We start from the raw sequence: 17,119 nt of genomic DNA on the forward strand, positions 1-17,119 counted from the left end.
TTAAAACCTACAGGAGGGTAGCTCTCCAGGAACAGTGTTGGTGTTAAAACCTACAGGAGGGTAGCTCTCTAGGAACAGGTTGGAGTTAAAACCTACAGGAGGGTAGCTCTCTAGGAACAGGTTGGTGTTAAAACCTACAGGAGGGTAGCTCTCTAGGAACAGGTTGGAGTTAAAACCTACAGGAGGGTAGCTCTCCAGGAACAGTGTTGGTGTTAAAACCTACAGGAGGGTAGCTCTCCAGGAACAGGTTGGAATTAAAACCTACAGGAGGGTACCCCTACAGGAACAGGGTTGGAGAGCGCTGATATAGAGAAAGACTATATTGCGGTACCATTCTATTGTGTGTTTTGTGACAGTGTGTGTGCTTGTGATCATTTGTGTTTCTTCTGACCTAGTTTCTTCTGATGATCATGAGCGTGAATGTGTGATTGCAGATCGAGAGGCGCATGGAGCTGGTCCGTCTGGTGTCCCACAACGCACACAAGAGACTGGTCACCTGTCTACAGGGTCACATCGGAACGGAGGCAGAAAAGAGACACGTAAGGATCTCCTTCGCTACCTCCTTCTCATCCAATATTATCACCCTCTCCTCTTCTATCTATCCTTCTCTACCACCTTCTCATCCAATATTATCACCCTCTCCTCTTCTATCTGTCCTTCTCTACCACCTTCTCATCCAATATTATCACACCTCTCCTCTTCTATCTCTCCTTCTCTACCTCCTTCTCATCCAATATTATTACCCTCTCCTCTTCTATCTCTCCTTCTCTACCTCCTTCTCATCCAATATTATCACACCTCTCCTCTTCTATCTCTCCTTCTCTACCTCCTTCTCACCCAATATTATCACACTTATCCTCTTCTATCTGTCCTTCTCTACCTCCTTCTCATCCAATATTATCACACCTCTCCTCTTCTATCTGTCCTTCTCTACCTCCTTCTCATCCAATATTATCACCCTCTCCTCTTCTATCTGTCCTTCTCTACCTCCTTCTCATCCAATATTATCACACCTCTCCTCTTCTATCTCTCCTTCTCTACCTCCTTCTCATCCAATATTATCACACCTCTCCTCTTCTATCTCTCCTTCTCTACCTCCTTCTCATCCAATATTATCACCCTCTCCTCTTCTATCTGTCCTTCTCTACCTCCTTCTCATCCAATATTATCACACCTCTCCTCTTCTATCTCTCCTTCTCTACCTCCTTCTCATCCAATATTATCACACCTCTCCTCTTCTATCTCTCCTTCTCACCCTCTCCTCTTCTATCTGTCCTTTTATATCTCTCCTTCTCACCCTCTCCTCTTCTATCTATCCTTCTCTACCTCTCCTTCTCACCCTCCCCTCTTCTCTCTCCTTCTCTACCTCTCCTTCTCACCCTCTCCTCTTCTATCTCTCCTTCTCTACCTCTCCTTCTCACCCTCCCCTCTTATATCTCTCCTTCTCTACCTCTCCTTCTCACCCTCTCCTCTTCTATCTTTCCTTCTCTACCTCTCCTTCTCACCCTCTCCTCTTCTTTCTCTCCTTCTCTACCTCTCCTTCTCACCCTCTCCTCTTCTATCTCTCCTTCTCACCCTCTCCTCTTCTCTCTCCTTCTCACCCTCTCCTCTTCTATCTCTCCTTCTCTACCTCTCCTTCTCACCCTCCCCTCTTATATCTCTCCTTCTCTACCTCTCCTTCTCACCCTCTCCTCTTCTATCTTTCCTTCTCTACCTCTCCTTCTCACCCTGTCCTCTTCTTTCTCTCCTTCTCTACCTCTCCTTCTCACCTCTCCTCTTCTATCTCTCCTTCTCACCCTCTCCTCTTCTCTCTCCTTCTCACCCTCTCCTCTTCTATCTCTCCTTCTCTACCTCTCCTTCTCACCCTCTCCTCTTCTATCTCCCCTTCTCTTCCTCTTCTATCTATCCTTCTCTACCTCTCCTTCTCACCCTCTCCTCTTCTCTCTCCTTCTCACCCTCTCCTCTTCTATCTCTCCTTCTCTACCTCTCCTTCTCACCCTCTCCTCTTCTATCTCTCCTGCTCTACCTCTCCTTCTCACCCTCTCCTATTCTATCTCTCCTTCTCTTCCTCTCCTTCTCTTCTCTCTCCTTCTCCCCCTCTCCTCTTCTATCTCTCCTTCTCTACCTCTCCTTCTCACCCTCTCCCCTTCTCTCTCCTTCTCTACCTCTCCTTCTCCCCCTCTCCTCTTCTCTCTCCTTCTCACCCTCTCGTCTTCTATCTCTCCTTCTCTACCTCTTCTTCTCAGCCTCTCCTCTTCTATCTTTCCTTCTCTACCTCTCCTTCTCACCCTCCCCTCTTCTATCTTTCCTTCTCTACCTCTCCTTCTCACCCTCTCCTCTTCTATCTTTCCTTCTTTACCTCTCCTCTTGTATCTCTCCTTCTCAGGGAGAAGTGTTGTGAACAGCTCTTACCTCGAACTCAGACATCCACATTAACCACATACTAATGTCAATGAAAGATGTGCAATTACTGTCATTTTTAGTTATTTCATGTTAGGGTTTGAGCGCTAGAGAAGTTCCCCAAGTTCGCCGTCATCTCAATGTTCTCTCTCCTCTGCAATTACTACACAGCATGTCTCAGTAAATAGAGGATAGACTCAGTGGACAGACATGTGGATTAGGCCTCTCCAAACCCTCCACTATCTTTCCAATCCTCTGTTAGCCAGACCCGCCCCAGTGATGCAACATTACTGATATGACTGGCATTACTGTCATTACTTTCACTGCAGAATTGTCTCCTTATCTCGTGTTCGATACATGGACCTTTATAATTCCGAATAGACTTGCCCAGAACTGGCTGAGAGTTTGTGTTTCGAGGGGTGGACACTTCGCTAGTCTCATTAGTATATTTTCTAACACGTCTCCCCCCAGAACTTAGAGCATCTGACGCATAATACAACATTTTAGTTCTGGGTGTCCGAGATGAAAGATGATACAGTAACATGTCTTGTGTTGAGCAATATAACTACAAATCCCATGATGCCTTGTATTTCCTGCCACAGAAAAAGCTCCCTCTGACAGCGCTGTCCCAGGCCATGCAGGATGGAGGAAGCCAACTGGGGGAGGAGTCACTGATTGGGTGAGTGTGGAGCAATGACAGCAGACATGTATGGGGCCGGTTTCCCAGGTACAATGGAGATTCTCAATGCTTCTTATTCCAAGAACAGGCTACATCTGTGTTTGGAAAACCAGACAATGATATCTATGGTTTGAACATGGTTTCTACATGTTCAACATGCAGATTCAGAAAGATTCAGTCAGGGAAGTTAGTCCATAAGCACAGAACATGATGAGATCCCAGGACTAAACTAGTGAGAGTTAGTTATACAGGGATGGATATGGTTGTTTAAAAGGCCCCAAATGTGTTTGTGGTATTCATACAATACCTATTACTCAGAGCTTCACGTTGATAACAGTCTCTCTCTCTCCTCTTTCTCTCTGTTTATCTGTGTATATGTGTCTTTACGTGTGTGTGTGTGTGTGTGTGTGGCAGTAAGATGATGGATGTGTGTGGGGAGGCAGAGAGCAGACTAGCGTCTGAGCTGATGCAACACGAGGTCCAGCTAGAGAGAGACATCCTGGAACCTCTCAACCAGCTAGCAGAGGTGACCACCAACACTCTCCATATCTTACCCTGGCATTGATAACACTGAGCATGCCAATGGTCATACTAATGATAATGACATCATTTATGATCTCTCCTTTACCTACCCAGGTGGACATTCCCAACATCCTGAGACAGAGGAAACAGCTGGCTAAGCTAGTCCTAGACTATGACTCAGCCAGAGCCAGGTACTGTACTAGAACCCCAGAGCCAGGTACTGTATTAGAACCCCCAGAGCCAGATACTGGACTAGAACCTCGGAGCCAGTTACTGGACTATAACCCCAGAGCCAGTTACTGGACTATAACCCCAGAGCCAGTTACTGGACTAGAACGCCAGAGCCAGTTACTAGACTAGAAACCCAGAGCCAGGTACTGGACTAGAACCCCTGAGCCAGGTACTGTATTAGAACCCCAGAGCCAGGTACTGTATTAGAACCCCAGAGCTAGGTACTGTACTAGAACCCCAGAGCCAGGTACTGGACTAGAACCCCAGAGCCAGGTACTGGACTAGAACCCCAGAGCCAGCTTCTGGATTAGAACCTCAGAGCCAGCTACTGGACTAGAACCCCAGAGCCAGCTACTGGACTAGAACCCCAGAGCCAGCTACTGGACTAGAACCCCAGAGCCAGCTTCTGGACTAGAACCCCAGAGCCAGTTCCTGGACTAAAACCCCAGAGCCAGCTACTGGACTAGAACCCCCTAGCCAGCTACTGGACTAGAACCCCCTAGCCAGCTACTGGACTAGAACCCCAGAGCTAGCTACTGGACTAGAACCCCAGAGCCAGCTACTGGACTAGAACCCCAGAGCCAGCTACTGGACTAGAAACCCAGAGCCAGCTACTGGATTAGAACCCCAGAGCCAGCTACTGGACTAGAACCCCAGAGCCAGCTACTGGACTAGAACCCCAGAGCCAGCTTCTGGACTAGAACCCCAGAGCCAGCTACTGGACTAGAACCCCAGAGCCAGTCACTGGACTAGAACCCCAGAGCCAGTCACTGGACTAGAACCCCAGAGCCAGCTACTGGACTAGAACCCCAGAGCCAGCTACTGGACTAGAACCCCAGAGCCAGCTACGGGACTAGAACCCCAGAGCAAGCTACTGGACTAGAACCCCAGAGCCAGCTCCTGGACTAGAACCCCAGAGCCAGCTCCTGGACTAGAACCCCAGAGCCAGCTACTGGACTAGAACCCCAGAGCCAGCTACTGGACTAGAACCCCAAAGCCAGCTACTGGACTAGAACCACAGAGCCAGCTACTGGACTAGAACCCCCAAAATAAAGCTATGCCAAATACATGTTTTTATTTTGCAAAAGTTGTATGTGCATTTCTCAAGTAAAGATCTATGTTCACACATAGATGAGACCAAGTTCCACATCTCCATTATATTTTCTTTTTGTTCCAGGTGGTTGCAGGCAAGCAAGTCTATTCACTTTTCCACCAACTACCAGGCCACGGCCGCCAAGGTTGAGACTCTCAAAGACGAGATGGACGAGGCCCTGAACAAAGTGGAGATGTGTAAGGTACTGTAGGTAGTATTCATAAGTCTAGTTAGAATTTTTCAATGAAAAGGAACTGGTCACTCGCTAGCAACATACTGTAGTAACAAGACTGGAGAAACACTGTTGTTTTATAGATTGATTTGGGATAAAAACAGAACAGCTGTTTTTTACAGATTGATTCACCATATCAAGTGTCTCCACTGAAATCATGTCAACATGTTTTTACTTTCATAGTGTATTGAACTGATATCATTTATCATTTAAGGGAGATCTATTGGCACCAAATGTGCACATACAGCAGAGGATGTAATGGGTGGACAAAGTGGTACACATACAGCAGAGGATGTAATGGGTGGACAAAGTGGTACACATACAGCAGAGGATGTAATGGGTGGACAAAGTGGTACACATACAACAGAGGATGTAATGGGAGGACAAAGTGGTACACATACAGCAGAGGATGTAATGGGAGGACAAAGTGGTACACATACAGCAGAGGATGTAATGGGAGGACAAAGTGGTACACATACAGCAGAGGATGTAATGGGAGGACAAAGTGGTACACATACAACAGAGGATGTAATGGGAGGGCAAAGTGGTACACATACAGCAGAGGATGTAATGGGAGGACAAAGTGGTACAAATACAGCAGAGGATGTAATGGGTGGACAAAGTGGTACACATACAGCAGAGGATGTAATGGGTGGACAAAGTGGTACACATACAGCAGAGGATGTAATGGGTGGACAAAGTGGTACACATACAGCAGAGGATGTAATGGGTGGACAAAGTGGTACACATACAGCAGAGGATGTAATGGGTGGACAAAGTGGTACACATACAGCAGAGGATGTAATGGGTGGACAAAGTGGTACACATACAGCAGAGGATGTAATGGGTGGACAAAGTGGTACACATACAGCAGAGGATGTAATGGGAGGACAAAGTGGTACACATACAGCAGAGGATGTAATGGGAGGACAAAGTGGTACACATACAGCAGAGGATGTAATGGGAGGACAAAGTGGTACACATACAGCAGAGGATGTAATGGGTGGACAAAGTGGTACACATACAGCAGAGGATGTAATGGGTGGACAAAGTGGTACACATACAGCAGAGGATGTAATGGGTGGACAAAGTGGTACACATACAGCAGAGGATGTAGTGGGAGGGCAAAGTGGTACACATACAGCAGAGGATGTACAGGGTGGACAAAGTGGTACACATACAGCAGAGGATGTAATGGGTGGACAAAGTGGTACACATACAGCAGAGGGTTTAATGGGTGGACAAAGTGGTACACATACAGCAGAGGATGTAATGGGAGGACAAAGTGGTACACATACAGCAGAGGATGTAATGGGTGGACAAAGTGGTACACATACAGCAGAGGATGTAATGGGTAGGTAAAGTGGTACACATACAGCAGAGGATGTAATGGGTGGACAAAGTGGTACACATACAGCAGAGGATGTAATGGGTGGACAAAGTGGTACACATACAGCAGAGGATGTAATGGGAGGACAAAGTGGTACACATACAGCAGAGGATGTAATGGGTGGACAAAGTGGTACACATACAGCAGAGGATGTAATGGGTGGACAAAGTGGTACACATACAGCAGAGGATGTAATGGGTGGACAAAGTGGTACACATACAGCAGAGGATGTAATGGGTGGACAAAGTGGTACACATACAGCAGAGGATGTAATGGGTGGACAAAGTGGTACACATACAGCAGAGGATGTAATGGGTGGACAAAGTGGTACACATACAGCAGAGGATGTAATGGGTGGACAAAGTGGTACACATACAGCAGAGGATGTAATGGGTGGACAAAGTGGTACACATACAGCAGAGGATGTAATGGGTGGACAAAGTGGTACACATACAACAGAGGATGTAATGGGAGGACAAAGTGGTACACATACAGCAGAGGATGTAATGGGAGGACAAAGTGGTACACATACAGCAGAGGATGTAATGGGTGGACAAAGTGGTACACATACAGCAGAGGATGTAATGGGTGGACAAAGTGGTACACATACAGCAGAGGATGTAATGGGTGGACAAAGTGGTACACATACAGCAGAGGATGTAATGGGTGGACAAAGTGGTACACATACAGCAGAGGATGTAATGGGTGGACAAAGTGGTACACATACAGCAGAGGATGTAATGGGTGGACAAAGTGGTACACATACAGCAGAGGATGTAATGGGTGGACAAAGTGGTACACATACAGCAGAGGATGTAATGGGTGGACAAAGTGGTACACATACAGCAGAGGATGTAATGGGTGGACAAAGTGGTACACATACAGCAGAGGATGTAATGGGAGGACAAAGTGGTACACATACAGCAGAGGATGTAATGGGTGGACAAAGTGGTACACATACAACAGAGGATGTAATGGGAGGACAAAGTGGTACACATACAACAGAGGATGTAATGGGAGGGCAAAGTGGTACACATACAGCAGAGGATGTAATGGGAGGACAAAGTGGTACAAATACAGCAGAGGATGTAATGGGTGGACAAAGTGGTACACATACAGCAGAGGATGTAATGGGTGGACAAAGTGGTACACATACAGCAGAGGATGTAATGGGTGGACAAAGTGGTACACATACAGCAGAGGATGTAATGGGTGGACAAAGTGGTACACATACAGCAGAGGGTGTAATGGGTGGACAAAGTGGTACACATACAGCAGAGGATGTAATGGGTGGACAAAGTGGTACACATACAGCAGAGGATGTAATGGGTGGACAAAGTGGTACACATACAGCAGAGGATGTAATGGGTGGACAAAGTGGTACACATACAGCAGAGGATGTAATGGGTGGACAAAGTGGTACACATACAGCAGAGGATGTAATGGGTGGACAAAGTGGGACACATATAGCAGAGGATGTAATGGGTGGACAAAGTGGTACACATACAGCAGAGGATGTAATGGGTGGACAAAGTGGTACACATACAGCAGAGGATGTAATGGGTGGACAAAGTGGTACACATACAGCAGAGGATGTAATGGGAGGACAAAGTGGTACACATACAGCAGAAGATGTAATGGGAGGACAAAGTGGTACACATACAGCAGAGGATGTAATGGGAGGACAAAGTGGTACACATACAGCAGAGGATGTAATGGGTGGACAAAGTGGTACACATACAGCAGAGGATGTAATGGGTGGACAAAGTGGTACACATACAGCAGAGGATGTAATGGGTGGACAAAGTGGTACACATACAGCAGAGGATGTAGTGGGAGGGCAAAGTGGTACACATACAGCAGAGGATGTAATGGGTGGACAAAGTGGTACACATACAGCAGAGGATGTAATGGGTGGACAAAGTGGTACACATACAGCAGAGGGTTTAATGGGTGGACAAAGTGGTACACATACAGCAGAGGATGTAATGGGAGGACAAAGTGGTACACATACAGCAGAGGATGTAATGGGTGGACAAAGTGGTACACATACAGCAGAGGATGTAATGGGTGGACAAAGTGGTACACATACAGCAGAGGATGTAATGGGTGGACAAAGTGGTACACATACAGCAGAGGATGTAATGGGTGGACAAAGTGGTACACATACAGCAGAGGATGTAATGGGTGGACAAAGTGGTACACATACAGCAGAGGATGTAATGGGTGGACAAAGTGGTACACATACAGCAGAGGATGTAATGGGTGGACAAAGTGGTACACATACAACAGAGGATGTAATGGGAGGACAAAGTGGTACACATACAGCAGAGGATGTAATGGGAGGACAAAGTGGTACACATACAGCAGAGGATGTAATGGGTGGACAAAGTGGTACACATACAGCAGAGGATGTAATGGGTGGACAAAGTGGTACACATACAGCAGAGGATGTAATGGGTGGACAAAGTGGTACACATACAGCAGAGGATGTAATGGGTGGACAAAGTGGTACACATACAGCAGAGGATGTAATGGGTGGACAAAGTGGTACACATACAGCAGAGGATGTAATGGGTGGACAAAGTGGTACACATACAGCAGAGGATGTAATGGGTGGACAAAGTGGTACACATACAGCAGAGGATGTAATGGGTGGACAAAGTGGTACACATACAGCAGAGGATGTAATGGGTGGACAAAGTGGTACACATACAGCAGAGGATGTAATGGGAGGACAAAGTGGTACACATACAGCAGAGGATGTAATGGGTGGACAAAGTGGTACACATACAACAGAGGATGTAATGGGAGGACAAAGTGGTACACATACAACAGAGGATGTAATGGGAGGGCAAAGTGGTACACATACAGCAGAGGATGTAATGGGAGGACAAAGTGGTACAAATACAGCAGAGGATGTAATGGGTGGACAAAGTGGTACACATACAGCAGAGGATGTAATGGGTGGACAAAGTGGTACACATACAGCAGAGGATGTAATGGGTGGACAAAGTGGTACACATACAGCAGAGGATGTAATGGGTGGACAAAGTGGTACACATACAGCAGAGGGTGTAATGGGTGGACAAAGTGGTACACATACAGCAGAGGATGTAATGGGTGGACAAAGTGGTACACATACAGCAGAGGATGTAATGGGTGGACAAAGTGGTACACATACAGCAGAGGATGTAATGGGTGGACAAAGTGGTACACATACAGCAGAGGATGTAATGGGTGGACAAAGTGGTACACATACAGCAGAGGATGTAATGGGTGGACAAAGTGGGACACATATAGCAGAGGATGTAATGGGTGGACAAAGTGGTACACATACAGCAGAGGATGTAATGGGTGGACAAAGTGGTACACATACAGCAGAGGATGTAATGGGTGGACAAAGTGGTACACATACAGCAGAGGATGTAATGGGAGGACAAAGTGGTACACATACAGCAGAAGATGTAATGGGTGGACAAAGTGGTACACATACAGCAGAGGATGTAATGGGTGGACAAAGTGGTACACATACAGCAGAGGATGTAATGGGTGGACAAAGTGGTACACATACAGCAGAGGATGTAGTGGGAGGGCAAAGTGGTACACATACAGCAGAGGATGTAATGGGTGGACAAAGTGGTACACATACAGCAGAGGATGTAATGGGTGGACAAAGTGGTACACATACAGCAGAGGGTTTAATGGGTGGACAAAGTGGTACACATACAGCAGAGGATGTAATGGGAGGACAAAGTGGTACACATACAGCAGAGGATGTAATGGGTGGACAAAGTGGTACACATACAGCAGAGGATGTAATGGGTGGACAAAGTGGTACACATACAGCAGAGGATGTAATGGGTGGACAAAGTGGTACACATACAGCAGAGGATGTAATGGGTGGACAAAGTGGTACACATACAGCAGAGGATGTAATGGGAGGACAAAGTGGTACACATACAGCAGAGGATGTAATGGGTGGACAAAGTGGTACACATACAGCAGAGGATGTAATGGGTGGACAAAGTGGTACACATACAGCAGAGGATGTAATGGGTGGACAAAGTGGTACACATACAGCAGAGGATGTAATGGGTGGACAAAGTGGTACACATACAGCAGAGGATGTAATGGGTGGACAAAGTGGTACACATACAGCAGAGGATGTAATGGGTGGACAAAGTGGTACACATACAGCAGAGGATGTAATGGGTGGACAAAGTGGTACACATACAGCAGAGGATGTAATGGGTGGACAAAGTGGTACACATACAGCAGAGGATGTAATGGGTGGACAAAGTGGTACACATACAACAGAGGATGTAATGGGAGGACAAAGTGGTACACATACAGCAGAGGATGTAATGGGAGGACAAAGTGGTACACATACAGCAGAGGATGTAATGGGTGGACAAAGTGGTACACATACAGCAGAGGATGTAATGGGTGGACAAAGTGGTACACATACAGCAGAGGATGTAATGGGTGGACAAAGTGGTACACATACAGCAGAGGATGTAATGGGTGGACAAAGTGGTACACATACAGCAGAGGATGTAATGGGTGGACAAAGTGGTACACATACAGCAGAGGATGTAATGGGTGGACAAAGTGGTACACATACAGCAGAGGATGTAATGGGTGGACAAAGTGGTACACATACAGCAGAGGATGTAATGGGTGGACAAAGTGGTACACATACAGCAGAGGATGTAATGGGTGGACAAAGTGGTACACATACAGCAGAGGATGTAATGGGAGGACAAAGTGGTACACATACAGCAGAGGATGTAATGGGTGGACAAAGTGGTACACATACAACAGAGGATGTAATGGGAGGACAAAGTGGTACACATACAGCAGAGGATGTAATGGGAGGACAAAGTGGTACACATACAGCAGAGGATGTAATGGGTGGACAAAGTGGTACACATACAGCAGAGGATGTAATGGGTGGACAAAGTGGTACACATACAACAGAGGATGTAATGGGAGGACAAAGTGGTACACATACAGCAGAGGATGTAATGGGAGGACAAAGTGGTACACATACAGCAGAGGATGTAATGGGAGGACAAAGTGGTACACATACAGCAGAGGATGTAATGGGAGGACAAAGTGGTACACATACAACAGAGGATGTAATGGGAGGGCAAAGTGGTACACATACAGCAGAGGATGTAAAATGTGGACAAAGTGGTACACATACAGCAGAGGATGTAATGGGTGGACAAAGTGGTACACATACAGCAGAGGATGTAATGGGTGGACAAAGTGGTACACATACAGCAGAGGATGTAATGGGTGGACAAAGTGGTACACATACAGCAGAGGATGTAATGGGTGGACAAAGTGGTACACATACAGCAGAGGATGTAATGGGTGGACAAAGTGGTACACATACAGCAGAGGATGTAATGGGTGGACAAAGTGGTACACATACAGCAGAGGATGTAATGGGTGGACAAAGTGGTACACATACAGCAGAGGATGTAATGGGAGGGCAAAGTGGTACACATACAGCAGAGGATGTAATGGGAGGGCAAAGTGGTACACATACAGCAGAGGATGTAATGGGTGGACAAAGTGGTACACATACAGCAGAGGATGTAATGGGAGGGCAAAGTGGTACACATACAGCAGAGGATGTAATGGGTGGACAAAGTGGTACATATACAGCAGAGGATGTAATGGGAGGGCAAAGTGGTATACATACAACAGAGGATGTAATGGGTGGACAAAGTGGTACACATACAACAGAGGATGTAATGGGAGGACAAAGTGGTACACATACAGCAGAGGATGTAATGGGTGGACAAAGTGGTACACATACAACAGAGGATGTAATGGGAGGGCAAAGTGGTACACATACAGCAGAGGATGTAATGGGAGGGTAAAGTGGTACACATACAGCAGAGGATGTAATGGGTGGACAAAGTGGTACACATACAGCAGAGGATGTAATGGGAGGACAAAGTGGTACACATACAGCAGAGGATGTAATGGGAGGGTAAAGTGGTACACATACAGCAGAGGATGTAATGGGAGGGTAAAGTGGTACACATACAGCAGAGGATGTAATGGGTGGACAAAGTGGTACACATACAGCAGAGGATGTAATGGGTGGACAAAGTGGTACACATACAGCAGAGGATGTAATGGGTGGACAAAGTGGTACACATACAGCAGAGGATGTAATGGGTGGACAAAGTGGTACACATACAGCAGAGGATGTAATGGGTGGACAAAGTGGTACACATACAGCAGAGGATGTAATGGGTGGACAAAGTGGTACACATACAGCAGAGGATGTAATGGGTGGACAAAGTGGTACACATACAGCAGAGGATGTAATGGGAGGGCAAAGTGGTACACATACAGCAGAGGATGTAATGGGAGGGCAAAGTGGTACACATACAGCAGAGGATGTAATGGGTGGACAAAGTGGTACACATACAGCAGAGGATGTAATGGGAGGGCAAAGTGGTACACATACAGCAGAGGATGTAATGGGTGGACAAAGTGGTACATATACAGCAGAGGATGTAATGGGAGGGCAAAGTGGTACACATACAACAGAGGATGTAATGGGTGGACAAAGTGGTACACATACAACAGAGGATGTAATGGGAGGGTAAAGTGGTACACATACAGCAGAGGATGTAATGGGTGGACAAAGTGGTACACATACAGCAGAGGATGTAATGGGAGGACAAAGTGGTACACATACAGCAGAGGATGTAATGGGAGGGTAAAGTGGTACACATACAGCAGAGGATGTAATGGGAGGGTAAAGTGGTACACATACAGCAGAGGATGTAATGGGTGGACAAAGTGGTAGAAGTAGGTTTCCAGGGAATGTTGCAGGTTTCCAGCACCATGAAAAACTCTGTATAAAGGAAAGTCTAGGGACAATACAGGGCAGCATGAGAGCACACACTCCTGATATTCCCAGTATTCCTAGATGACCTTGGGAAATTGGGAATACCTTCCTGCTCTAATGACTGGAGGTAAAGTTGAAAAGATGGCGGCATATTCCAGTTAAGGCTTCTTAATCATGACAGGATCATATCTGATGACCTGGCTGAACAGAGGGTTATTGTGACAGGGGTATGAACAGGGGGTTATTGTGACGGGGGTATGAACAGGGGGTTATTGTGACAGGGGTATGAACAGAGGGTTATTGTGACAGGGGTATGAACAGGGGGTTATTGTGACGGGTATGAACAGGGGGTTATTGTGATAGGGGTATGAACGGGGGGTTATTGTGACAGGGGTATGAACGGGGGGTTATTGTGACGGGGTATGAACGGGGGGTTATTGTGACGGGGTATGGACGGGGGGTTATTGCGACAGGGGTATGAACAGGGGGTTATTGCGACAGGGGTATGAACGGGGGGTTATTGTGACGGGGTTTGAACAGGGGGTTATTGTGACAGGGGTATGAACAGAAGGTTATTGTGACGGGTATGAACAGAAGGTTATTGTGACAGGGGTATGAACAGAAGGTTATTGTGACAGGGGTATGAACAGAAGGTTATTGTGACAGGGGTATGAACAGAAAGTTATTGTGACAGGGGTATGACCAGAAGGTTATTGTGACAGGGGTATGAACAGGGGGTTATTGTGACAGGGGTATGAACAGAAGGTTATTGTGACAGGGGTATGAACAGAAGGTTATTGTGACAGGGGTATGAACAGGGGGTTATTGTGACAGGGGTTTGAAAATAAGGTTATTGTGACAGGTATGAACAGAAGGTTATTGTGACAGGGGTATGAACAGAAGGTTATTGTGACAGGTATGAACAGAACCTGACATACATGTTATTAGGGCTATGTTATTAAAGGGCCGTGACTGTGCTGTCAGTTACCTATACATGCTATTCACATTGTCAGGATCAATGTTCAGGTTCAATGATCCAGAGGGATATCAAAGAAAGGCTAGATTTATTAACCACAATGGGTGTTGCAGCTTCAAGACAAGATACAACGTCACAAGTACATATATCTATAACCTCCGTCTAGGCCCCCTTTCCCAAACAGAAACTTCTGTGTCTAGGATGAACAACCAATCTCTGTGGTGTAGACCCAATCAGAAGTGGGTCTACAGCACATTTGGAGGGACAAGATGCTGATGTTCACGTCTTCCTTCCTCAGGACCAGCTGTCTGCTGACATGTATAACTTCTCCTCCAAGGAGGGCGACTACGCCCGATACTATGTTATTGTGAGTATCCTTCATCCTGACTATATCATAACATCATCATTTCCTTCAGATCACATTTGACCCACATTAGCTCATCATTTGAAATGTTCATTTACAGTAGGGTAGTATTGGATTGAAAACTTTCTTGACCCCCAGGGAATTTAAGGTGTGGCATTTGGAATAAATTGAATGCCATACAATATAAATGTGTGTGATGCCATGTGAATGTGTGTGATGCCATGTGAATGTGTGTGATGCCATGTGAATGTGTGTGATGCCATGTGAATGTGTGTGATGCCACGTGAATGTGTGTGATGCCACGTGAATGTGTGTGATGCCATGTGAATGTGTGTGATGCCATGTGAATGTGTGTGATGCCATGTGAATGTGTGTGATGTCATGTGAATGTGTGTGATGCCATGTGAATGTGTGTGATGCCATGTGAATGTGTGTGATGCCATGTGAATGTGTGTGATGCCATGTGAATGTGTGCGATGCCATGTGAATGTGTGTGATGCCACGTGAATGTGTGTGATGCCATGTGAATGTGTGTGATGCCATGTGAATGTGTGTGATGTCATGTGAATGTGTGTGATGCCATGTGAATGTGTGTGATGCCATGTGAATGTGTGTGATGCCATGTGAATGTGTGTGATGCCATGTGAATGTGTGCGATGCCATGTGAATGTGTGTGATGCCATGTGAATGTGTGTGATGCCATGTGAATGTGTGTGATGTCATGTGAATGTGTGCGATGCCATGTGAATGTGTGTGATGCCATGTGAATGTGTGTGATGCCATGTGAATGTGTGTGATGTCATGTGAATGTGTGTGATGCCATGTGAATGTGTGTGATGCCATGTGAATGTGTGTGATGTCATGTGAATGTGTGTGATGCCATGTGAATGTGTGCGATGTCATGTGAATGTGTGCGATGTCATGTGAATGTGTGCGATGTCATGTGAATGTGTGATGCCATGTGAATGTGTGTGATGCCATGTGAACGTCTGTGATGCCATGTGAACGTGTGTGATGTCATGTGAATGTGTGATGCCATGTGAATGTGTGTGATGCCATGTGAATGTGTGTGATGCCATGTGAATGTGTGTGATGTCATGTGAATTTGTGTGATGCCATGTGAATGTGTGTGATGTCATGTGAATGTGTGATGTCATGTGAATGTGTATCAGTTGGTAGAGGCCCAGGCTGACTACCACAGGAGGTCTCTGGCTGCTCTGGAAGGAGTCCTGCCGACCATACAGGCACAGAACGGTAAAGGAAACCTTAATGAATCAAAACTTGTTAACAATTTTCTTGATAAAATACAAAACATTAATGTTTTTCCCCTGCAAGAATAAATTCAGCTGAATGTTGATTCAAAATGCTTTCTCACTTCATGCAATGAATGTTCTGACTGCATCACCTTGGTCAGATATATGTTACCTCTAACCAGTAGTCTCTTTCATTTCAAAGCCACTATTCACAAAGCACAGCCAACTGTTCATGTCATGTTAAGTAGGATACCGAGTCTGATAAAGGTTTGTTATAAAAAGAGAAAATCTCAAGTGACTTTACTGGTGTTGGTTTGTTAAGTCTTGGCTCTTCATTTCCTTAGCAGTAAAACAAAGAGGTGCTAATGAGCAGTTTTTCTCTGACTTAATGAAATAGGAATTAGATTGAATCAGGTTAAATTAGATTTGAGTGAAAATGGCTCTATTGTCTTAAAAACACATCACATCTGGGCCGGTATCCCCCTGTCTGTATAAAGCTGATTCATTATGAACTGAAAGGCTAAACTGATCCTAGATCAGCAGTCCTACTCTGAGCGCTTTTTGAATAGAGGCCCTGGTCTCACTCTGGAACAGATCAATTAATGACATGTGCTAAAATGCAGTTGGTTATTAGTGAGCAATCGGTTAATCTGTTAGTCGTGCTCCAAAATGACAGGAATAACCTAGCAGTCAGAACAGAATCTTTGTTTCCTCACATACGGTTCATGATAATGAAACTGACCTACGCTGGCGGCCATGTTGTGCCCTCTGTACAGACTCATGGATGGAGAAGCCTGCGTACGGCACGGCTCTGGAAGAGCACCTGAAGAGGAGTAACCGTGAGATCGCCCTGCCCTTAGAGGCCTGTGTCATGATGCTGCTGGAGACTGGCATGAAGGAGGAGGTAACCATCACCATGACGATGATGAGGAAAAGACCAGAATAGAATTACAAATCATTTGTAGACTGCAAATTGACTGCAAGAAGCCCAAACAGATATACAGTGCCTTGCGAAAGTATTCGGCCCCCTTGAACTTTGCTGCCTTTTGCCACATTTCAGGCTTCAAACATAAAGATATAAAACTGTATTTTT

At 45.9% G+C, this 17,119-nt stretch overlaps 1 protein-coding gene across 8 annotated transcripts in view; it reads left to right on the forward strand.

The window, feature by feature from the left end:
- Window positions 1-17,119, forward strand: part of LOC110485227 (rho GTPase-activating protein 17) — a 63,499-nt gene that overhangs the window by 33,249 nt on the left and 13,131 nt on the right. For all 8 annotated transcript variants that reach the window (XM_090194020.1, XM_090194027.1, XM_090194026.1 and 5 more), the window contains 8 exons: window positions 435-539; window positions 3,003-3,079; window positions 3,494-3,605; window positions 3,716-3,792; window positions 5,010-5,127; window positions 14,708-14,776; window positions 15,946-16,027; window positions 16,803-16,930. In XM_090194020.1, coding sequence (XP_090050146.1) covers window positions 435-539; window positions 3,003-3,079; window positions 3,494-3,605; window positions 3,716-3,792; window positions 5,010-5,127; window positions 14,708-14,776; window positions 15,946-16,027; window positions 16,803-16,930 — 768 coding nt within the window. The remainder of the gene's footprint in view (window positions 1-434; window positions 540-3,002; window positions 3,080-3,493; window positions 3,606-3,715; window positions 3,793-5,009; window positions 5,128-14,707; window positions 14,777-15,945; window positions 16,028-16,802; window positions 16,931-17,119) is intronic.

The sequence above is a fragment of the Oncorhynchus mykiss genome, chromosome 12, assembly GCF_057628025.1.
Source record: "Oncorhynchus mykiss isolate SJ-2025 chromosome 12, ASM5762802v1, whole genome shotgun sequence".
NCBI classification, from domain to species: domain Eukaryota; kingdom Metazoa; phylum Chordata; class Actinopteri; order Salmoniformes; family Salmonidae; genus Oncorhynchus; species Oncorhynchus mykiss.